The sequence below is a fragment of the Colletotrichum lupini genome, chromosome 4 (assembly GCF_023278565.1).
Source record: "Colletotrichum lupini chromosome 4, complete sequence".
Lineage (NCBI taxonomy): Eukaryota > Fungi > Ascomycota > Sordariomycetes > Glomerellales > Glomerellaceae > Colletotrichum > Colletotrichum lupini.
In genome coordinates this window covers 4,418,093-4,440,096 of record NC_064677.1, presented here as the reverse complement: position 1 = coordinate 4,440,096, position 22,004 = coordinate 4,418,093, and the positions used below count along the sequence as shown (strand labels likewise).

Genomic DNA, 22,004 nt, shown 5'->3' with positions numbered 1-22,004 from the left:
CACAATGGTTACTTCAACAGCCTCTAACCTCGAGCGCGAGGACCATGCTCGCGATGCTCAATTCAACAAGGCACTGCACGGTACAAGTGCTCAGGCCACTGGTGGTCTTGCCGCCATGTTCAGCAAAGGCCGTGATGCGAAGCAGGCTGCCGTCGATGAGTACTTCAAGCACTGGGACAACAAGGCGGCAAAGGACGAAACTCCCGAGGAGCGCGCAGTATGCAACTCGACCTTTTCCCAGCCTTGAACCTATCTTTACTTGTCACGGATGCTGACCTTTGCTTGACATAGGCTCGTACAGCTGAATATGCGACCTTGACCAGACAGTACGCGCCCCCCCCCGCCCCCCCCCCCTGTACAAACACTAGCTAATTCTGGTTTTATAGCTACTACAACCTGGCGACCGACCTGTACGAGTATGGTTGGGGCCAGTCCTTCCACTTCTGCCGTTTCTCCCACGGTGAGCCCTTTTATCAGGCGATTGCCCGTCATGAGCACTACCTTGCCCACCAGATCGGAATCAAGGAGGGTATGAAGGTGCTTGACGTCGGATGTGGTGTTGGCGGACCTGCGCGCGAAATCGCAAAGTTCACTGGCTGCCACGTCACCGGTCTGAACAACAACGACTACCAAATCGATAGAGCTACTCACTACGCTGCGAAGGAGGGCCTGTCGAAGCGGCTTGAGTTCGTCAAGGGAGACTTCATGGTACGTGGTTGTTATAGTGATCAGATCCATTTTCAAATGATTAACGTTGATCTTGCAGCAAATGTCTTTCCCCGATAACTCCTTCGATGCCGTCTACGCCATCGAGGCCACCGTCCACGCACCCAGTCTGGAGGGTATTTACAGCGAGATCTTCCGTGTTTTGAAGCCCGGTGGCGTCTTTGGTGTTTATGAGTGGTTGATGACGGACGAGTACGACAACGACAACCTGGCCCATCGTGAAATCCGCTTGGGCATCGAGCAGGGCGATGGTATTTCCAACATGTGTAAGGTCTCTGAGGGTCTGGCCGCCATGAAGACTGCCGGATTCGAGATGCTCCACCACGAGGATCTTGCTGACAGGCCCGACCCCATGCCATGGTACTGGCCCCTGTCGGGAGAGCTCAAGTACATCCAGTCCGTCTTTGACATTTTCACTATTGTTCGTATGACCAAGGTGGGACGATTCCTCATGCACAATGTAGTTGGTGGACTAGAGGCTCTCAAGATTGCCCCTGCCGGTACGAAGAAGACGGCCGACAGTCTGGCATGGGCTGGCGACTGCCTTGTTGCTGGTGGCAAAGAGCACTTGTTCACACCTATGTACTTGATGGTCGGAAAGAAGCCCGCCAACTAGGCGTCACTTTTGTACGCCTTGGATGCAGAGATGACGGCATAGACGGACACCAACGGAAAAAGATTAGAGGCTATGAATTTTTCTACTCGCTGTACGAGTGTTACACCAGTACTATAATTGTAATTAGGCAACTGCAGCCAGACGGTTTTAACGACAATTCACGGTTGGCCATGATAGATAGGAAGTTAGGAAATGTGGGTGAGAGTTTTTCCAGAGGAAAATACGCTGGCCGATAAGCTGGCAAAAGTGACTGGCTACTACACAATGTCACATAGACGTGAGTTCAAGACGAGAGTTCCACATGCACATGCTTATGGCAGACTATTGTTTGTCCATGTAGCCCCCATCGCTTCTCAGCTCACCATCTATGGAAGCGGGTCAAATATTGCGGCAGGTTGCGCGCCGTAGGTAGCTATTGTGTACCGGCTGAGATTATGGATAAGGAGACTTGGGCTATCCTGCAAGGCAGTACATACGATAAATAGCAAGTTTAACGAATGATCCAGAGCTCATTACGGCAGGCCACATAAGAAAGACACTGCTCGAACCTTTTTATTCCTAACAGCCATGAACGAGGGTTGCGGATGATGGTGTCAGCTGTGCACATGATCACCATCACAGTTCTGGGTATTGCTCAAAGACTTTCTGTGGAACATGCATACCTATTGCCCAGACCACCTCATCGAGTCCCTTTTCGTTGATTCTCGCTCGGACCTAAGTGGCTCGCCGTTCGGATGGAAGCGGGTGGCACCGGGCGCATGGTGCGCAGAAAGCGTTTGCTGAGTAGGAAGCTTATGGAGATCCGTGTCCGGCCGTCCCTCGAGGGGGAGCTTAAGCCCGACGCCGACAAAGGAGTACTTAGAAAGGCCGATGCAAACACTCCCGTTAGCTGGGCTAGCCAGGAGTAATGCCAAGAGTATCCGTATTAACGCAGAAAATTTATGGAAGGGAGTCCTTAGGAAGCCAGCGGAGCTTATCGGGATTAAATCGGACCTGGGTTTGGGCGCAATTTGGATGGGGACTAATCGTTGAAATACAGCGTGATTGGCTCAGAAAAGTTACCCCCGATTATCTAATGCTCAAGAACACCGCTAATACTGAATAGGGCTAGCTCCCCGCCCGGGACCTCCCCAACGCTGTTGTCTGGCAGCTCGCCGCAATTCAACGGACTCAACGCCCATAGAGCTGAGCAAAAAAAAAAAAAGGCTGCGAAATCCCTCGAGAGCTCCCCGTCGACTTTCTCATCCCTCTCACTTCGACGTCCAATTCTCGTCGTTGGCCATCGTCAACCCCACCACCCCGAGGTCACGTCTTGTCCATCCACGACATTTTTCTCCTCGTCTCCTCATTATCCAGATTCTCTTGGGATAACTAGCTTCTTTCGCGTTGCGACCTGTGCGTCTTTTCTACCATCCAATCCTCCCAAGACCAATATTCGCGATGTCCCGATTCCTCCGTCCCGCAGCACGCCTGGCGTCCTCTGCCAGAGCTGCCTCCCTCCGCACCTCCCCCATCTCTCAATTCGTTAGCCGGCCTGCTGCTTTCACCATCCAGTCACGGACATATGCCGACGCAAAGGGAACCAAGGACTACACTGTCCGAGAGGCCCTCAACGAGGCCCTCGCCGAGGAGCTTGAGGCCAATGACAAGGTCTTCGTTCTGGGTGAGGAGGTCGCTCAGTACAACGGCGCATATAAGGTCACAAAGGGTCTTCTGGACCGGTTCGGCGATAAGCGTGTCATTGATACACCCATCACCGAGAGCGGTTTCTGTGGTCTCGCCGTTGGCGCTGCCCTCAGCGGACTGCACCCTGTGGTAAGTTGCTTCCCCGGCAAGTCGATAAGGTCCATGGACTTTGAATTTGGCTATTCAAATATCCGAGCAACAACACTCTAGCTCGAACTTATGGAATCAAGGTTTCGGTGGCCTGTGACTGACTCTTGTGTTTCCTCCAGTGCGAGTTCATGACCTTCAACTTCGCCATGCAAGCCATCGATCAGATCGTCAACTCCGCCGCTAAGACCCTCTACATGTCCGGTGGCATCCAGCCCTGTAACATCACTTTCCGCGGCCCCAATGGCTTCGCCTCTGGTGTTGCTGCGCAGCACTCTCAGGACTACTCAGCCTGGTACGGCAGCATTCCTGGTCTGAAGGTCGTCTCCCCTTGGAGTGCCGAGGACGCCAAGGGTCTGCTCAAGGCGGCCATCCGCGATCCCAACCCCGTCGTCGTTCTCGAGAACGAGCTCATGTATGGCCAGACTTTCCCCATGTCGGAGGCTGCCCAGAAGGATGACTTCGTTATTCCCTTCGGCAAGGCCAAGATCGAGCGCTCCGGCAAGGACTTGACCATTGTCACGCTCTCCCGATGCGTCGGCCAGGCTCTGGTTGCTGCTGAGAACTTGAAGAAGAACTACGGCGTCGATGTCGAGGTTATCAACCTGCGCTCCGTCAAGCCCTTGGACGTCGAGACCATTGTTCAGTCTGTCAAGAAGACCCACCGCCTGCTTTCCGTTGAGTCTGGATTCCCTGCCTACGGTGTCGGCTCAGAAATCCTGGCTGTGACGATGGAGTACGCCTTTGACTACCTTGATGCGCCCGCCCAGAGGGTCACTGGTGCCGACGTCCCTACCCCTTACGCGGCCGGCCTGGAAGAGATGGCTTTCCCTACTGAGCAGATCATTGAGAACTACGTCGCCAAGATGCTGCGTCTGTAAGAGAGTTTCGTGTTGTGGACGAGAGAGTACAGGCCTGGGCAAGCTGCCTCTTTGTGGCTTCCGAGGTGGAAGCTGATCTATAATGGCCCTTGGAGCTCGATAGACTTGGGGAAGAAGCTTGTACTTGTATGTTGCTTAGTTGTCATATATACGTCTCATACCCTGGGATTACAACTGTATGCGATGATCCATGCGCTATGGCATAAAGTAGTGAGCCCTTCGCCATTACGGAGTTCAACGTTGTCATGGCTGGGGCAGCCGATGTATGTCAGAGTGACGAAACAAAACATCCCTGGGCAAAATAGGTTCAGAGCCCAGGGACTGGGGAAATGAGGATACCATCTATGTGCGCCATCTATGGCCTGAAGCTATTCAGTGATGAAATAATTTGTCACAAAAACCCCAGGAGCCCGATGATAACTAATATGGAAATCGTAACCGCTTTATGGCAGAGACTCCTCCATGTGCGATCTTGACTGAAAGTCATCCATCAAAGCTGCCCATCTCGAGCGAAGGTTACCCAAAAGCCTTCCCTTAGAATCATGGCTATTTTGTGATGTCCCCAACTAAGGTATGTAACCATGCGGCCTTTCACCTCAGGTGCTCAAATATTTTGCCTTACCTAAGGGAAGGAGAGGTAGGAGGGGCACACAAATGGAGGTACCTGAGGTGTCAGGTTACAGTGCGGCCACCCCGCACAGCGTCATCAGTGACCACTGCAGTCTCGCCTATGGGTAAGGTACCGTACCGCCTAACTTCATCCCACATCAAGTCCCTTCTTCCTCCCATACCTACCCCAAGGTATACAAGCATTTGGCCTTTGTCAATGACAAGGTAGGCTAAGAGCCAATCTCATCGTCTCATCTCATCTGGCGTTCGTCTCGGCTCATTCTTTCGACAACGTTACGCAGCCCCCGCCGCTGATCGTCGTCAAGATGGCTTCCGACCTGGCTACGGCCATTCAAGGTCTCCATCTCGAGGACCTTCCCGACTCCAACATTGATGACATCTTATTTCAGCAACGGCCCAGCAAGCGCATCAAGCAAGATACTTCAGAGCTGAAGACGAGTCTGGAGACTGACTTTCTCATGCCATGCATGAAATTCTCACCTGAATGGCTCAATGGCCTGCAGCAGTATGCCCTTCAGACGCCAACAAATTCTGCCTTCCATATTCATTAGCTGATTTTTTCCTAGGCGCTGGGATTGCCCCGTGGATTATACGGAACTTTTCAAGATTGGCAATCCTCAAACCAGGACTGTGACTCGCTTTGAACGGCACGGTCTTGAGGGCAGAGTGAGTGGCTACCGAAACGTTACCGTGCCTGCCAACAGCGCTACCGCCAAGAATTCGACCTCATTTCTTCGCAAGCCCGCCAATAGGGCTGATTTCGTCCGTGGAGCTGCCGGATTTTTCCCCTTCGCACCTGGTGGTCTTGATGGAATCGAGGCAACCGCCGCACTCGAGGACCAGGTTCACCGGTCTGGAGGCGGAGAGGCTACAGCTGCATCAAATAACAAGCTGGAGCGGGTTATTAAGCTTGGTACCGAGTGCGGGCTACTTGAGATTGCGCCTGGACTGAGTAGAGGATTCAATTTCGATCAAAAGAAGCCAGATGAGGACGAAGCCAGGGCGATTGAGCAAGAGCTGGGCCAAGAACCAGAACAACCCCCAGGGACCGACGAAGCAGACGGCGAAGCGCAGACAAATGGCGATAAGCTGAATGAGATTGAGTCCGAGGACGAAGAAGATAGCGAGGATATCGACGCTATTCTGCCTGTCGAGTTCCCCGCTCTCGAACCTCATGGTGCCTTGGCCGCATCGAGTGCAAGGAAGGCCGGCCGAGAGTGGGCTCACATGGTTGATATTAACAGAGACATCACCAACTTCAGAGAATTGGTGCCCGATATGGCAAGAGATTGGCCCTTTGAGCTCGATATTTTCCAGAAGGAAGCCATTTATCATCTCGAGAGCGGTGATTCTGTCTTCGTCGCCGCACACACATCAGCCGGTAAAACCGTTGTTGCCGAATACGCCATTGCCCTCGCAACGAAGCACATGACCAAGGCTATATATACGTCCCCAATCAAGGCCCTGAGCAACCAGAAGTTCCGAGATTTCCGTCAAACATTCGACGAGGTCGGCATCCTGACGGGTGACGTTCAAATCAACCCGGAGGCCAGTTGCCTGATTATGACAACGGAGATTCTAAGAAGCATGCTCTACCGTGGAGCCGATCTCATCCGAGACGTCGAGTTCGTCATTTTTGACGAGGTACACTACGTCAACGATTTTGAGCGCGGCGTCGTTTGGGAAGAAGTCATCATCATGCTTCCCGAACATGTAACACTCATCCTTCTCTCGGCAACGGTTCCCAATACTTATGAGTTTGCCTCCTGGGTTGGACGCACTAAGCAAAAGGATATCTACGTCATCTCAACACCAAAGCGACCTATCCCATTGGAACACTACTTGTGGGCTGGCAAGAACATCCACAAAATCGTTGACTCCGACAAGAAATTCATCGAGAAGGGTTGGAAGGAGGCCAATTCGGCGATTCAGGGCAAAGAGAGGACCAAGGCCCCCGAGCCCGTTAACGCGCCCCGCGGCGGTGGTGGTCAGAGAGGTGGCCAGAGAGGAGGATCCCAGCGCGGCGGGCAGCGAGGGGGTCAGCGTGGCGGCGGTCCTCAGCAAAGAGGCCGTGGTGGAGCGCCGCGCGCTAATCACAACCCGGGTCACATGGGACGAACAGGTCGTCAGGGTGGGTTTACCTCTGCAGCCCAAGACAAGAACCTCTGGGTTCATCTGGTTCAGTTCCTCAAGAAGTCGAACCTTCTGCCTTCTTGCATATTTGTCTTCTCAAAGAAGCGGTGCGAGGAAAATGCCGATGCACTCAGTAACCAGGACTTCTGCACAGCGACTGAGAAGAGTGCCATTCACATGACTATCGAGAAGTCCGTTGCCAGACTTAAGCCCGAGGATCGGGCTCTGCCACAGATTATCAGACTCCGTGAGCTTCTGTCCCGAGGTATTGCGGTTCATCATGGAGGGCTGTTGCCAATCGTCAAAGAGATTGTCGAGATACTCTTTGCCCAAACACTTGTCAAGGTACTTTTCGCCACGGAGACTTTCGCCATGGGACTCAATCTACCGACTAGAACAGTCGTTTTCTCCGGATACCGTAAACACGACGGCCATTCCTTCAGAAATCTGCTTCCTGGCGAATATACACAGATGGCTGGCCGAGCAGGTCGCCGTGGCTTGGACACAGTCGGCTCGGTTATCGTCGTTCCGCCGGGCGGGGACGAAGCTCCTCCCGTTGCCGACCTTCAGAAAATGATTCTAGGAGAGCCGTCGAAGCTCAGATCCCAGTTTCGTCTCACTTACAACATGATTCTTAACCTACTCCGAGTCGAGGCTCTCAAGATTGAAGAGATGATCAAGCGTAGCTTCTCGGAACATGCTACCCAGCAGCTGCTACCTGAGCATGAGAAAGCAGTTAAGATTTCGGAGGCCGACTTAGCCAAGATCAAACGAGACTCATGTAGCGTATGCGACGTGTCTATGGACGAGTGCCACCAAGCGTCAGAGGACTACAAGCAACTCACCGGGGAAGTTTACAAGTCTCTCATGGGTATTCCCATCGGTCGCAAGATGTTCAGCCAGGCCCGCTTGATCGTTTACAACAGGGACGGTATTCGCACACCCGGCATCTTGCTGTCGGACGGCGCAAGTGACAAGGGGCAAGGTGGACCTACTTTACATGTTTGCGAGATCAGGCTCATGAGGGAGACCCGTGATTCGACAGACCTTCTGCCGTTCATCCCGGCCTTCCGCAAGTACTTGACACCGCTACCGCAGGCGAAGAAGCACATGCGGATTAAGACCCTGCAGGTCCCTCTGAGTGATGTTGAATGTTTGACGAGGTACGTCACCAAGGGCATTGTGCCAGAAATTTTCCAGGGCGGGGAGAAGTACGCAAAGGCAAAGGACAGACTCCATGCGCTGTGCCGGTCGTGGGATGATCTTTGGGACGAGATGGACCTCTCCAAGATAAAGAACCTCTCATTTCAAGAGGTGATGAAGAAGAGAAAGGATGCAGAAGGCGTTGCCTCATCCTCGCCTGCTCTTTCTTGCCCTCAATTCTTGAAGCATGTAAGTTGAGTTATGGCCGACTTGAGAGGAAATTCAATCGCTGACATTGATTATAGTTTGCCATGTGCCATGATCAGTGGCTTATCAAGGAACACATCTCTCAGCTCCGGCAATCCCTCTCAGACCAAAACCTACAACTTCTGCCAGACTACGAACAGCGCATCCAAGTGCTTAAACAGCTCCAATTCATTGACGAAAGCGCCAGGATACTGCTGAAGGGAAAGGTTGCCTGCGAAATTCACTCGGGCGATGAACTCGTTTTGACAGAGTTGATCTTGGACAATGTGCTCGCCGACTATGAACCAGCCGAAATCGCTGCCTTGCTTTCGGCGTTTGTTTTCCAGGAAAAGACGGACACACAACCAAATCTTACGGGCAACCTCGAGCGTGGCAAAGATACCATCATTGCTATCAGCGAGAAGGTCAACGAAGTCCAGACGCTGCACCAAGTTATACAGTCTGCAGATGATTCGAATGACTTTATTTCTCGGCCTCGCTTCGGTCTGATGGAAGTTGTTTACGAATGGGCGCGAGGTATGAGCTTCAAGAACATTACTGATCTGACCGATGTCCTGGAAGGAACTATTGTGCGGACTATCACGCGTCTGGACGAGACATGTCGTGAGGTCAAGAACGCCGCTCGCATCATTGGAGACCCGGAATTATACCAGAAGATGCAGACAGCTCAAGAGATGATCAAGCGCGATATCACGGCAGTTGCCAGTCTGTATATGTAGACCTTGTTTTGCATGTGAGCAGCAAGCACACGCTTGGTTTTTCGCTCGAGGTTGATGGGAGCTGGTCCAGTTTAGTTTAGTTTAGTTTAGGAATTAAACAAAGTGGTCATCTTTTCAGCCGCCTCACTTTCGCTTCGAAATTTGACTTTGCGCCAGAGGTTCGTTCAAGACCTGTTACTCTTCCCAATACGAAATGTGTTGTGCGCGTGCCCACGCCCGGTATAACGCCTAGTTCCCTATGTGCCAAACGAGTGAAGCCATCCCACCATGCTCAAATCAACGCTATTCCACCCTAAACTCAAGCCCTCAGCGCACGTAGTCGCTGCTGCAACGCATCTTCCTCCTCTGCAGTAGGCTCGGCAGACACAAGCTCTTCCTTAGCCGGTGCCGCACTGTTGAGTTCAGCATTGAGCTGCACTCCAGCGTCATCGGCCAGCTTGCCCAGCAGCTCGTGTACAGCATCATCGGACACTTGTGCACTGGTAGTCTGCGAGATGGCGTCCTGATAGATGCCGTTTGAAACTGCATACTCTTCGTTCTGTTGCTTGAATTGCTCGAGTGTGACGAGGGTCTGGTAGCAGGCAGTTAGGAAGACAAGTCACGACAACAAATTTCATAGCTCACGGCTCGGTGACATACCTTCTCGGGGTTCATGTTCTTCTGTGCCACAGACATAGTACGAGATGATTGACCCATCATGTGCGTCATGCGATTCATGGAATTATTGGCTTGAATTTGCGCGGCAGAGAGCTCAGCCATGTCAGCCATCTGGTCCATCTGTTGAGCCAAGGCCTGCTTGGACAGAAGCATTTTGGCCTTTTGGTAGGCTTTTGCCGTCTCCCCCTTCTTGAGCAGCTGTGCGATTCGGTGTCAGCAGGTTCGGATGCTTTCATCATTCGACAACGTACATCTTGAATCTGCTTCTTCAATATAGGGTCTTGTTTAGCGGCCTTTTGCGCTTCTCTCCGGGCTTGCTTCGCTTGGAACTGAGTGCCGGTTAGTTTACAGATGTCGCGAGGATCCGCGAGTATCCCAAGCTTTCGCAGGTGGAATAAGTCTGGAACTTGGGCGGACATCTCGACATACTCGTGCCTGGAATTCGACCTGCATGTCGCGAGCAAGTGCGCGGTTCGACATCGTGACTATTTGCCTATCGGGTCTGAAGTCGGAGACAAACGTAGCGGCGGGGTCTCTAGTGAGGGGTTATCTTGAGTCGGCGGGCGGTCGGAAGCGTATGACAAGCGGTATTTCGATGGTTTCGGGGGGTTCTTTGTTTTCGGTTGCGTATGTCTGAAGGTGCGTAGCGAGGCTTGGGTGATGTTGTGCAAAAGTGACAGCAAGTGTTTGTAGTGTAAAGGATAGCCAGACATCAAGCAGTAGAGCCGGACCCCCAGGCGTCACCTGTATACGCTGCCTTTGACCAACCCATATTCGGACCCCGACAATCAGCCCAGGTGTGACCGGCTGGCTCACGCTCGCTGATGACGCAATGGGGACCGGTAGTGCACCGCCCTACCAGCCACATTCTCCTCGCCACATGCGCCATGTGGCCTACCTTATCCCAACTGCGAAAAGCCAGGTCGTAAGTCGTCGTCAATACCGGTACCAGACATCAGTACAGACATAGTTTACCTGATGTTAACCTCGTGGCCGGCCCTTTGATGTCCCGAAGTCCAAGATGTCACGACTCACTGGAAGGTCAAATGCCCCGCCTCTCGGATTGTAGGAATCCTGTGTTATCAGGGTATTATTACCCCTCAAACGAACTCCCAGGGTGCAATAGGATTTGATTACACAATTTCATCATTCGGCTCCTCCTCATCAAAAATTCGTATCGCGAAACAGAATGGCTACGCGAGCGAGAATGAATGTGCAAACATTCCCGCGGCCACCTCTGTTGGAGAAGATATCTCGTCACTTACGAATTGTGTGGAACGGCTTAGTGATTGCGGAAACCCGAGATGCCTATTGGGTTCTGGAGACACATCACCCCCCAAGTTCGTCACAAACCCGACCTGTATAAGTGTCAGAATGTGTAGCAGTGATCCAATTGACACAAATAACAGCGTACTATTTACCACCAGCGGCTTTGAAGGTACCGCTTACCCCGACCCGTCGAAGCACGTACTGCGAGTGGAAAGGTGGAGCTACGTATTACACAATCACGGCTCCTAAACCGTCGTCTGGGACATTGCCTGAGGTGATCTCTAATCGAATCTGGTCTTACGAATCACCAACACCCGGGTTCGAGGCGATTAAGGGCTACTTATCATTTTATGCTGACCCGTGGAGTTGCTTCGTCGACGACGAGGCAGTTCAGCCACAGCCGGGCGACTTTTACGGAGGATGGGTGACTTCAGAGATCGATGGGATCGTAAAGGGAGCTCATGGCAACTGGGACCCTGTGGTGTAATATTCAAACAACAGTTTTGACGGAGGCGAGTTGGTTGTGGTGGACGGAGACATCGGCATCGGGTGCACTCATTGCCCGGAGTCTTCATGTAGGCTGAGGATGCAATGACAAGGTTACCTGCCGGTCGTAACCTTGGTAGCCGACTATTCATGTCCATAAGTCCCAGCTTGCTCGTCGTGTTGTTCCAGCACACGGCCAGTAACTCCGGAAGATGCCTCTTTCGTATCGCTTGATTTCTTCCAGGTATTCAACTCGTTGCAGATGTGAAGGTTCAAGCAGATTGCTCAGTCCTTGTCACGAACTCGTAGGCCCAGATCAAGCATTCACTCCGACATAGGCAGTCAAAGCTCAAGCTGGATTCCCAGCACTGATCAAGTTTAGTGGCAAGTCTGTGGAACCTAAGAGCTTCGTGTACATCCAGTCTGGTTTAATATGGTCGTGTGACACTGAGCTATAACGAAACAAACATCCGTAGAGTTACAGCTCCGTTCCTGTATATTCTTTCTTTGTTCGACTTTGGCTATGGGTCAGATAGGTCGAGATTGTGAACGCTGCTCTCAGAGGAGTTGAAGCGGCATCGCCCCCCCCCCCCCCCCCTCCCCTGCGAGAGCTCCTGTATCAATCAGGGAACATTTGAGCCACAACGTTTTGATAGATGAATATGCAATCTGAGGCCATCGATAGCGACAACAAGATTGTAATGAAGCAAGACCACAAAGACTCAGTAAATTGCGGGCGGGCCGATACATTCGTGCAGCGAGTCAACGACAATGGGCAGGCGGCGACTTTTGAGGCTTGTCCACTGTCATCAGAATAACCTTGAGCCAAGCTCGTGCACTTAGGCACATACGGAGTAGTTGCTGGATCACCCGGGAAAGCTTGGGAGGACGTGATAGGGTTTAATGTCTTCGACTGTCGAAGGTTGAATACTGAGTAGGGGTCTCACACTATGTTGCAAGATTCAAACTACACACACCATTCATCTGCTGTCAGGTCAAAAGCAACGGTCCCCCCAGACTTGTACTCATCCAGCAAAGCATCTGAAGACTGCTGACAGGTGAGGTCTACCAGCAGAGACCGGCCCGAGGACAACTTGTCGTGACACAAAGTAGACAATGCGTGGAGAGCGAGGATGCACGACGTGCCAGGTAGTGCGACGAGTAAGTGCCTCTGAGTTGCGAACTGCCTAGAGTCTAATCCGCTAACTCATTAATTTGGATCGGACCATCCGGGTAGGTTGGAGCTTCGAGGCCGTTTACACTTTCGGGGCAATACATAGAGGTACTCGTAAACGAGTCGCGTTCTGGAACCCTGAGTCTCATTAGATGGCCAGTGCTACGGATCTGCGGCATTCTCTACCCCTGGATCGCCTCGGGAAGCCAGGGATTGTGGTAAAGTGTGGCTCGGTGGCACCATAGTATGTACTCCGTAAGGGCGGTTGGCGCATCTTGGTACGTGAGCTGGCGAGCCAATAGCACCACAGGAAGTGAGTTGAGAGGACCCCTCTCCAGGAAACGATGGCAGGCATATAGGCTCCACTGACAAGAGACAAGACGCGCGACATTAGATGCCTTTAGACTCCCTTGCTGAGAAAGCTCTCCCTGTGAAGCGGCGGATGAAGAAAAGCATAACAGGACACGAATCTTGGCTGTAGTACGGGTAATGGATGGCGATGAAATTCGCAAGCCGCAACCCACATTGCTGGACCCAACCAACCGGAACGTTTCATGGGTGGCCAGAGAGCCTTCAGCCCAGTTCCCCGTGCCAGGTGTACATGACGGAACTCTTTTGTGACTCAAGATCAGCCGTCCGTATGTGCTCCGTACCCAACGTAATCAATTCAATCCCATCTGAGTCGGGGCGTCGTTGTGGCACCGAGTTCCAACTCAGGAGGAGAGCCAGGATGCCGCCATTTTGAGGCTTGCTTGCCTAGTTAGTTCCCAGTCATCATCCGAAAGGTACCTACTCCTACGAGAATCATCTCTCGAATCGGATCTAATAATAAACGCGTCGACCTGGTGGGCATTGGTCAGAGATTTGGAAGTTGGAGTTGAGGTTCAGCCCCCAAGGCCCGTGGCCCCCCATTGCCCCCCTCCTACCGTAATACTAATGGAGTCCAACGAGTAACTTCCCTAGGACCCGAGTGGCTGAGGTTAGGACCTCCAGGTACGGATACCACCCACCACGTCCACGGACTGAGCCCACAAGTGAGGAGGGAGACTGGCGTGTTGGATAGCTGCTTCTGCCGGGGAGCAACGGGTGGCTAACTTTAGCAGCAGCGGCGGCGGCGCAATGGCTGAGCGCGTATGTGCTCCATGTGCGGGCGTCGTGTGCTTGAGGTAAGGTGTTGTAGGTAAGTGTGTACTCAAGTGCGTATTAAACTCACGCACAGCAACCTTTCAGGCTGCCTTTCCCATGCCAAGGTAAGCTTACAGGTTGTCGCATGTCAGCTGTCAGCCAATGTTGACACTTGGTTTGACTTAGGAATGCAGTGGGTGAATTCGACTAGGTATATGGAATAGCTGAAGAAGGCACGAGGGGGCAACTAAGGTAGAGGTTTGAAAGGTAAGGTACCGCAAGTCATATCACTGTCTGCTTACCTGACCTCCCTGTCGCAGAAGTACTTTGTGAGTCCTGGACTGTGAGAGGTGGACCGTAAATTGCGGACTGCGGACTGCCGAGGGTGAAGCAGAAATGAGGCGGTACTACAAAACATCCAGAATGGTAAATCTCAATCCAGATGAGGTGCTGAAGGGCAGCGGCCGTTGAGCTCATTCCGGGACGGGTTCAGGGGTGGGAGCCCCATTCATTTGCCTCGGGCGAGATTGCGAGCACTATGGAAGAAAGGCTAAGGAGAAGGGAGCGTAGGGAGGAGTCAGGACTCATGAGTGAGGAGTCGGGCATCAGGATACGACACGCGACACTGATGTTGAGGCTTTAAATGGATGGACGGAAGGAAGGTGACGGGAATATACCTAATCAATTACAGTTGAGTCGGACCCGAATGCCGTCCTGCCCTCTGAATCTGAGGTATGGTAATTTGCGGCAGAAACAGTCGTGCAGCCTGTCAAGTTTCTGATAGTTGTATTCACAGTTCACTTCATACATGTGGCAAATGTGGATGGGGATGATGGGAAAAGGAAATCCCCTGAACACGACACGGGCATATGGGCACACGGGCGCCGCCTAGGTATACTGGGACGTCGCGCCAGGCGTGTTTCCGTTCCGTGGCTCCCGTGTTTCCTCTCCAGTCCAGCCGATGCAAGGTAATCCTCTTTTCCCAAGTGACACTGACCTGCGGCCTCGAGACACGCTTATCTATCTGACGAGAGCAATGAGGCTGGGGCGAGCCAACAGTGGAGTGGGAAACATTCAAAGGCAGAGGAGAGCGCCTCTCACATTCAATAGGGCCAATTGGTGGGTAAAAACGCTACCATCGATGGGCAATGAAGTAGGCACGGTAAGTAGGGATAGAAGTTGGTGCGAGACATGATTGCTTCTCTTCCTCGATAACAAGGTACCAAAAGTAAGTAGGTAATTACTTGCTCTTGGAAAGATAGGGGTAATACCCGCCAGGAGGCTTTTGTCAGGAGCATGTAATGGAACGTCCCTTCTCTGACTTCCGTTTGGGGATCGCACGAGTCTCCCTCAAGTTCTTCAAGGTGGTGCGCACTATCTTAGCTAGCACCTGTTGGTACCTACTACCGGCGGTCGCTCTCGCTGTCGCTGGCTGCCATGGCTAGAACCCACGAACTTTGAGGAATTATGGACCGCCAGGTTTCCACTGTGCCAGCCCGATAGGTATCTGTGGAAGCTGTGTCCCGCAATCCGCCCACCACCCCGCCGTCTATCATGGCGGCATGACCCACTAATTACTTTTGGAACTTCCAGTGGGAGGCTCTCCCGAGCCAGTGAAACAGCTGGGCGAGGGCACGCTCCCTCTGCTTCCGTACCTACTCCGTACTGTTTTGGGTCGAGTCCACCAATTATATTTCCGTATCACTCTCAAAGCATCGTTCTGGAGACTTCTCTTCTTGCCGGCTTGCGGCCTGCGGCTTGCGAATTGCGGGCTGCGGATCGCAGCCTGCCCTGAACTGCCTCTTCGGTACCTACGAGCAAAACAATCCACCACTGATCAGAGTGTGGCAATGAGGGAGGAGGGCCTGCCTCCACCCACACAGTTACACTTATGTTGCCTCTGACACAGGCGAATCCGAAGGTACCTTCCATACCTTAGCTAAGCGTGCCAATCTGGTCCCTACCTATCTGCGTGCGTGCTTGAACGGTCGGCTACCAGCTCAGAATGGGGAGGTAATACGGAGTACGGAGTACCGACTACGACTACCTACCTACCAAAGAAAGTAGGTGACTTACTCAACCCTTGCTGCCTTCAGGGCCTCCACATCTCCCCCATCCACTAACCCCTGCCTCAACCTTGCCCTTGGAAGTTGAGGGTCTCTACCATTTCAGCCGGGGGCACGGGGGGTTATTCAAAGTGAACACCTGAGGCAGCAATACTCCGGCCGTCCCTTGGTTCCTGGCCACCCCCTTGGGAAGCTGGAAGGGAAAGGTCCAACGTGGTTCCCAAATTACAAAAGAGGCCACATCGCCTACTCCAACTACCCATCTTGTGAACACCTTGCACCTCTGCACAAAACAGCAAAGGACACGCTGTCCTCTCTGCCTCATCCAAGCACTTTCCGGCTACCACGCTTCTCTCTAAGCTGGTGCCTCTTGCTTCGGTGACTCACCTGATCCCTATCTGACTCATTCATCGAGTCGTCATTGCCCCCAACATGCATTCTACTTAGCATCGCGGCTTTGGCTAGGTATATCATCAGAGGACATAAGTCGGCACCTCATTACTGCCTCCACTGGCTTCACGCATCAGCCTTACCACTCTATCTCACCCCCAGATCTTCGCCAATTCACTCCACACCAAGCAGTTTCACTGCACGCTCCAGCTTCCAACCCCCTCTCCTTCTACTACGCTAGAGCGGGTCTGCTGTCGAGAGTTCAGCTCCCGACGCGACCAATATTTGACATACAATGGCATCCTGGGAGCAGCCATCACCAATGATCAAGTTCGAGGACTCGCCTGCCGAGTCTTTCGTTTCCACACCTGGCGAAATATACCCATCGCTATTTGGCGACGCAAGCGTCGTCAATGATGATACTCTCGATCCCTCCGATATGATGACACCGCCGCCCTTCAACGACGACGGTGGTCTTCCCGCATCTACGGCTTCGACCCCGGCTCCGGACGGCGCAGGATCATCATCTCCGGATAAGAAGCAAACGAAGAAGCGGAAGTCATGGGGTCAGGTTCTTCCTGAGCCCAAGACAAACCTTCCTCCTCGGTAAGTTGCCATAACTGATGTGTCTCAGCATTGCCCTCCTGTGCACCTGATCTAATACATCTGGTAGGAAACGCGCCAAGACAGAAGACGAAAAGGAACAACGCCGTGTTGAGCGGGTTCTTCGCAACCGTCGAGCCGCCCAATCATCCCGTGAGCGAAAGCGACTGGAGGTTGAGGCTTTGGAACGACGCAACAAAGAACTCGAGTCGGCCCTCCAGAACGTCACCAAAGCAAACCAGTTGCTGGTGGATGAACTGAACAAGTTCCGTCGTGACTCTGGCATGTTGACCCGTTCAACGTCTCCCAACGACCCCCTACACAAGAACTCTGTAACGTTGTCTCAAGAGCTCTTCAGCTCCCACGACGGCCACCGAGCTTCACTAGACGAGACTAAGTCCCTCGTCGACGACCTCATGACCACATCTCAACCCAACGCCACTGTCAATCCCGCATCGCTCTCTCCAGAACTCTTGCCAATCGCTGAGGGTACTGAGGAGGGCGGTGAGGAGCAGCCAACGGCCGAGACCTCTGTTGCGAAGTCTACCTCCGACCTGACACAACGTCCTGCAGCGATGTTGTGCGACCTGCAGTGTCATCTGTCGGAGGAGCTTCCGCAATCATGGCTGGCCTCTCAAACCCCTCTGCATCCGACCTTGGTCTTCTTTCTGCAGCTTCAGACGCTACTAGTCACCTCATCAGTGATTCTTTCAGTTTGTCAGCGGCCCTTGACGCAGATCGCTATGTCCTTGAAAGCGGGCTTCTCTCTTCCCCCAACTCCCTCGATTATGAACACGATTATCTGGTTGGTGACTCTACCTTCCTCCAAGACCCGTTCGACATCAACGAGTTCCTCCACGACGACGTCAATGGCGCAGCCGTCGCAGCGGACCCGGAATTCGGCCGCGATCTCACCCACTCTGAGACTCAAGTCTCTTCAGAGAATCCTAACCTGCAGCCCCACTCTGGCGCGTCCGCTCATGGATGCGACGATGGAGGCATTGCGGTTGGTGTCTGAAGGATGCGATGACCGGATCGGGGGGTCGTCGGCTGAATCTTCGGCGCAGCGCGATAGCAGTCAGACACCACCAACGTGGATTGTCGGCGCACCGTTGCCGTCCAGGGAGGTTCTCTTGACGCTGTTATGGGTTCTCAGAGTTGAAGAGCGGAAAATCAACCGCAAGAATACACTTCAACTAAGAGCCCATGCGCCCGATCTGGCGAATGATATCTCAACACCAACTAATAATCACATGTTTGTTTCGGCTTCCAAGAGGAAGCGGGGAGTGACTGACACCAAAGAGAATGGGAAGCGTTTTCGGTTGGCTTGAATGGGATGGGAAAATGGTGTACAGGCGCAAGCATGGTGTCCAGTCAGTATAGACAATTTCGGTGGACTGTAACATTATGTTGATTCAATGAAACGTCGCCTTGCGACCAATGATGTTCATGTCATTTCAGATGATTCTTTCCATGTCCCAATCTATCTTCAGCTCATAGTGACAGCTCGCTCGTATCTGTATTATTTATCCCTTGTCATGTCCAAAATCATGCTGACGACACAAGGGTGGTTGTCTTTACATCAGTAGACTGCTTGAGACCACGGACCACCAAGATGGTGCTCGTCGTAGATCTAAAAAGGAATCGTGGCGCCAGTGCCGTCCGTCATGCAGGCAATCTATCCTTGTGCTAACCCCATCGTCGCCCATAAAGCAATTACTTGCTGCAAGCTTGATCCTGTCACCAAAGCCCGTCCATCTCGGCCATAGCGGCTTCTTCATCTGCGAACTCTTCCTCTACTGACTTGCCGGTGTGCTCCTGGGCTATTGGTGCTTGTGCATGGGTTGCTCCATCCGCTTCAGCCATGAGCGCGTCAAGATCGTCGTCGTCGGGTTCCTCAGGCTGTAAGGCGGACACTCCCATATCCTGCTTCCTAGCCAACGGTGTTGAACTGTATATGTCTTCTACATCCAGTATGTCTCCACGTTCTGGTGTTTCCAGGTTTTGTTGTGGAGGGACAGTTGCCGAAACTGGTGCAGTGGGGGGTTCGGCTGTTTGCTCTGGTGCCTCTTCCACCGTATCTTCTGTTCTGTCCTCGTTTGCATCCCATGGCTTGGGCTTGCCCTCGTTGATCCACTCCATGCGCTTGAGTACAATCTGCCTCTTGTGGCCGGCTTTTTCAACCATGCTCAGAGCGTCGAGAAACCTCGCCTTGGGGAAGAGGTCGTCAAGCCAAAGCTGGTAAAAGGATAGAAGACGCGCAGCATCGGAGAACTAGAAAATGCCGCCTCAGCACAGGATCAAAATCGCAGGAGAAGGTGGAACGGGCATACCTCGTGTCCTTTGCCCTTGAACTTGAGGTTACCGGCGCGTTTTCGAAGTTTAGGTATCCCGTTGTCTGACAGTAGCCTGTCAAAGATCAGTAACTCGTAGTATCGAGCATATGAGATACCAACCGAGCTTCGTCCAGCTTTACGCGTGGCACCCGCACTCTTTTAGCCACCTCGACCTCCTCATCAAGGCCCAAGGCTTCGGCCTGCTTTCTTTTGTTCGTGCTCCCATCTTTCGCCTCGGGCGGTGGGGATTTGAATGGGTCGTCGAAGTCGTCATCAACATTGTACACGTCGAGATCGTCATATTCAGGTACGGTTCTGGAAGCCATCGCTCGAGTTTCACTATTCGATCCGTCGTAGTTGTGCGGAATCTGCCCAAGAAGAGTCGCTGCCGCCTTGTGCATTCCGAAAAACGCGGAATGTCACTCGAGGTCGCGTCTTCAATTAAACGACGCGTCGGCGCAGCTTGGTCCTCCAGGGGTCTGCAACTGTCGGGGAGGTGGTTCATGTGTGCGCCCACTTAAGTGCAAAGCCACACCTATACTGGTCTGTGCTCGGGACTGTGTTCTGCCTCAGGCTGATCTAGTGGCTTGGCCCCAATCAGCGTCCGCTCATATCTAATTCGACATCTGAATCGACCGCTGAGAATATAGAGCTATCGGCCATCATCGACGCAATCGGGCCTCGCATTGCCGTCCGCTACAATGGCTACCGCACAAGCGCAGACTTTCACTCCGACCAAGGTCGTGAGGAGTGATTACCCGGTAAGACCCTGATGTATATCTAAAGGCAAATATGAGCTGACACATCTCTCTCTTCGCAAAGCTCATCGATAACGACCCGTATGCTCCGACCCGCCCGCCGCAGCCTCCATAGGATCAGAAGCTAACAGAGAACGACTACAGCCACTTCAAAAGAGTTGTCGGCTATGCCAGGCCCTCCGATTATCTACATGGTGCTGTAGCTGCTGCCTTCGGTCCCGGCGCTCTCCTCGCCCTGGAGAAGTTTGCTCCTTCCCACGTTGGCAAGGGAGGTATGGCTCAGGCTTTACGCTTGGCTGGAGCCATTGGTGTGGCTGGTGGCTTTCTATACTTTTACCAGCGCTCTAGCTGTAAGGATATGTATCCGGGCGACCTTTACGGATGAAGAAGGTTGCATGGGGCGCAGAATGCTAACGAGGTCGGCTTACAGTGCGGTTTTACGGGGCCACCGAGAACGCTCGCGAAGTTGAGCTGGACATGAAGGAAATGGTTTCCAAGGTCAAGGCTGGCGAGCCGCTTTACGGAGAGAGCAGATTGACTCCTCACTTGCAAGGCGTCGCTGCGCGACAATCTAGATATTCGGCCTTGTTCATGGGCGTTATTCCTTGGTTCAACTTTGTCAACCACAATCAACATGGCGTTGATACGGCCAAGTACTATCAGCAGGCTGAGAGGGAGCTTGAAGCTGAGCGTACACAAAAGGCTAGCCCATGATATCATTCATTGGTGATCATATGGGTTCAAATGAGTGTGTATTATAGCTTAGGCACAAAATTGGTAGCCTTGGAAGGGCATTTTAGCAATTACGCTGAAAACTTCCTGAATTTCCTTCAAATCCATGATGTCTTCAGATCTGACCTGCCATTGCGGGGAAGAGGCGTGGGTCTGCGCCAGTGTCGTTGTAACGGTTGCGAGTGACCAAGCATCATTTCTTGAGCATCACCATCGTGCCGCCCAACATGTCCACCCATCGTAATGAAACTGCCATTATCACATCTATAACTACGCGCATGGCTGAGAGTGAAGGTTAGGGCACAGAGGCTATTAGGACAGCTTAATACCGCCCAGAACCCGCTCAAACAGTGAGGTTTCTTCACTGGCTTCGTTCCATATTGCCTAATGCAGAAAGGCTGATACAAAGACAGTACGTTTCTCTACGACCTCGTCGTTGATCGATCCGGCACTGAATTCGGGCCCCTGAGCACTTTCCGTCACTCGAGGCCTGGTTTCCCTGTAGACAAAGTTGACCTTCGATTAAAATATGCTTGATTAGAATAAATAAACTCCCTGAGGTAATTGGTCGCCGAATTTCTTTACACATATCTGGCAGCCGGTCATATTAACACAACAAGACTGTGGCGAGCGAGATCCAACAAACTGTTGAAAGGTCTACAAGCAAAGAAGTAGACGCGGCATTGGTGCTGGTAGGAGACGGCGCAGAAGTGGTGGCGGCTTCAGCTGCGGCTGTCGTCATCATTGTCTTCGTCGTCGCGGTCTGGCTAGTACTAGATCGAGTTGTGGAAGTTGAGGTCGCCTTGTCTTCTGGATCTCCTTGCCTAACAACCTTCAAGGTGTAGTTACTGGCTTCAAAGTGCATGTCGCCAGCGGCGTGTTTGATTTCGGTGCCCAGCTCGAGTTGCCCTAGCCATATTGCGCCTGACAGCATACCCTTCTTCCAGATATAGGTGAGCAAAGGTCCGTAGTCGGCATCGATCTTGGTGAGGTTGGTGCGAGCCAACCATGAAAAAACATGTTGTCCCCCATCATTCCAGCCATGGTACAATGAGAAAGGGGTGCCGTCGATGGTGACGGTGTCTTTGTCGGGAGTGGACTCGGCCCATCCTAGTGGTTTTACAGTTGGCGTCCACCAGGGCCAAATCATGATTTCAATGGGGGCGCCGACCATGGTTGAGTTCTCCTTGTTATCGGACAGGAACATGTCGACAGCAACGTTGGCGTAGAGCGAAACATCATCGAAAGCCTGGGCTTGCTGCTCAGCACTGGCCTTTTCTTTGCCAGCAACGTAAGTCTGCCAATTCCCTGTGACCTGTAGTTGAGTGACGTTCCATAGCTGGACAGGGAGCCTAGTCGGATGAGCCTTCATGTACGGGTAGCCTTTGACAAGAGATGCATCTCCGGTCCATTTGTAGGAGACACTGAAGCTACGGCCATTATCATGGACGGCCATGCAT

General features: G+C 52.6%; 10 protein-coding genes across 10 annotated transcripts; 6 read left to right on the top strand and 4 right to left on the bottom strand.

Annotated features, from left to right (window-relative positions):
• Positions 1–4: 4 nt before the first annotated feature.
• On the top strand, positions 5–1,342 carry CLUP02_08421 (uncharacterized protein; the record flags this gene model as incomplete). Its single annotated transcript, XM_049287410.1, has 4 exons — positions 5–217; positions 292–326; positions 387–708; positions 767–1,342. The coding sequence occupies 4 exons, from the start codon at positions 5–7 to the stop codon at positions 1,340–1,342; spliced, it is 1,146 nt and encodes a 381-aa protein (XP_049144553.1).
• A 264-nt stretch (positions 1,343–1,606) lies between these two features.
• On the top strand, positions 1,607–8,948 carry CLUP02_08420 (DSHCT domain-containing protein; the record flags this gene model as incomplete). Its single annotated transcript, XM_049287409.1, has 13 exons — positions 1,607–1,746; positions 1,786–1,810; positions 1,964–2,103; positions 2,493–2,737; positions 2,808–3,157; positions 3,298–4,052; positions 4,089–4,182; positions 4,272–4,319; positions 4,391–4,431; positions 4,740–4,790; positions 4,895–5,191; positions 5,253–8,211; positions 8,268–8,948. The coding sequence occupies 13 exons, from the start codon at positions 1,607–1,609 to the stop codon at positions 8,946–8,948; spliced, it is 5,826 nt and encodes a 1,941-aa protein (XP_049144552.1).
• A 298-nt stretch (positions 8,949–9,246) lies between these two features.
• CLUP02_08419 (Snf7 family protein) lies at positions 9,247–10,085 on the bottom strand (the record flags this gene model as incomplete). Its single annotated transcript, XM_049287408.1, has 4 exons — positions 9,247–9,519; positions 9,588–9,803; positions 9,857–9,934; positions 10,035–10,085. The coding sequence occupies 4 exons, from the start codon at positions 10,083–10,085 to the stop codon at positions 9,247–9,249; spliced, it is 618 nt and encodes a 205-aa protein (XP_049144551.1).
• Positions 10,086–10,437: 352 nt separating this feature from the next.
• Positions 10,438–12,033, top strand: CLUP02_08418 (uncharacterized protein; the record flags this gene model as incomplete). The annotated part of the gene is made up of 8 exons (XM_049287407.1): positions 10,438–10,563; positions 10,647–10,971; positions 11,015–11,355; positions 11,454–11,559; positions 11,605–11,630; positions 11,699–11,781; positions 11,837–11,905; positions 11,988–12,033. The coding sequence occupies 8 exons, from the start codon at positions 10,438–10,440 to the stop codon at positions 12,031–12,033; spliced, it is 1,122 nt and encodes a 373-aa protein (XP_049144550.1).
• Positions 12,034–12,682: 649 nt separating this feature from the next.
• On the bottom strand, positions 12,683–12,925 carry CLUP02_08417 (uncharacterized protein; the record flags this gene model as incomplete). The annotated part of the gene is made up of 1 exon (XM_049287406.1): positions 12,683–12,925. The coding sequence occupies one exon, from the start codon at positions 12,923–12,925 to the stop codon at positions 12,683–12,685; it is 243 nt and encodes an 80-aa protein (XP_049144549.1).
• Positions 12,926–14,800: 1,875 nt separating this feature from the next.
• CLUP02_08416 (uncharacterized protein) lies at positions 14,801–15,104 on the top strand (the record flags this gene model as incomplete). Its single annotated transcript, XM_049287405.1, has 2 exons — positions 14,801–14,830; positions 14,952–15,104. The coding sequence occupies 2 exons, from the start codon at positions 14,801–14,803 to the stop codon at positions 15,102–15,104; spliced, it is 183 nt and encodes a 60-aa protein (XP_049144548.1).
• A 1,306-nt stretch (positions 15,105–16,410) lies between these two features.
• Positions 16,411–18,049, top strand: CLUP02_08415 (transcriptional activator hac1; the record flags this gene model as incomplete). Its single annotated transcript, XM_049287404.1, has 2 exons — positions 16,411–16,721; positions 16,789–18,049. 2 exons carry the CDS (start codon positions 16,411–16,413, stop codon positions 18,047–18,049), a joined length of 1,572 nt encoding a protein of 523 aa, XP_049144547.1.
• Positions 18,050–18,458: 409 nt separating this feature from the next.
• CLUP02_08414 (chromosome segregation in meiosis protein 3) lies at positions 18,459–19,455 on the bottom strand (the record flags this gene model as incomplete). Its single annotated transcript, XM_049287403.1, has 3 exons — positions 18,459–18,992; positions 19,052–19,127; positions 19,175–19,455. The coding sequence occupies 3 exons, from the start codon at positions 19,453–19,455 to the stop codon at positions 18,459–18,461; spliced, it is 891 nt and encodes a 296-aa protein (XP_049144546.1).
• Positions 19,456–19,755: 300 nt separating this feature from the next.
• On the top strand, positions 19,756–20,526 carry CLUP02_08413 (NADH-ubiquinone oxidoreductase 21 kDa subunit; the record flags this gene model as incomplete). The annotated part of the gene is made up of 4 exons (XM_049287402.1): positions 19,756–19,815; positions 19,877–19,893; positions 19,957–20,162; positions 20,243–20,526. 4 exons carry the CDS (start codon positions 19,756–19,758, stop codon positions 20,524–20,526), a joined length of 567 nt encoding a protein of 188 aa, XP_049144545.1.
• Positions 20,527–21,151: 625 nt separating this feature from the next.
• On the bottom strand, positions 21,152–22,000 carry CLUP02_08412 (endoglucanase; the record flags this gene model as incomplete). The annotated part of the gene is made up of 1 exon (XM_049287401.1): positions 21,152–22,000. The coding sequence occupies one exon, from the start codon at positions 21,998–22,000 to the stop codon at positions 21,152–21,154; it is 849 nt and encodes a 282-aa protein (XP_049144544.1).
• Positions 22,001–22,004: the final 4 nt, after the last annotated feature.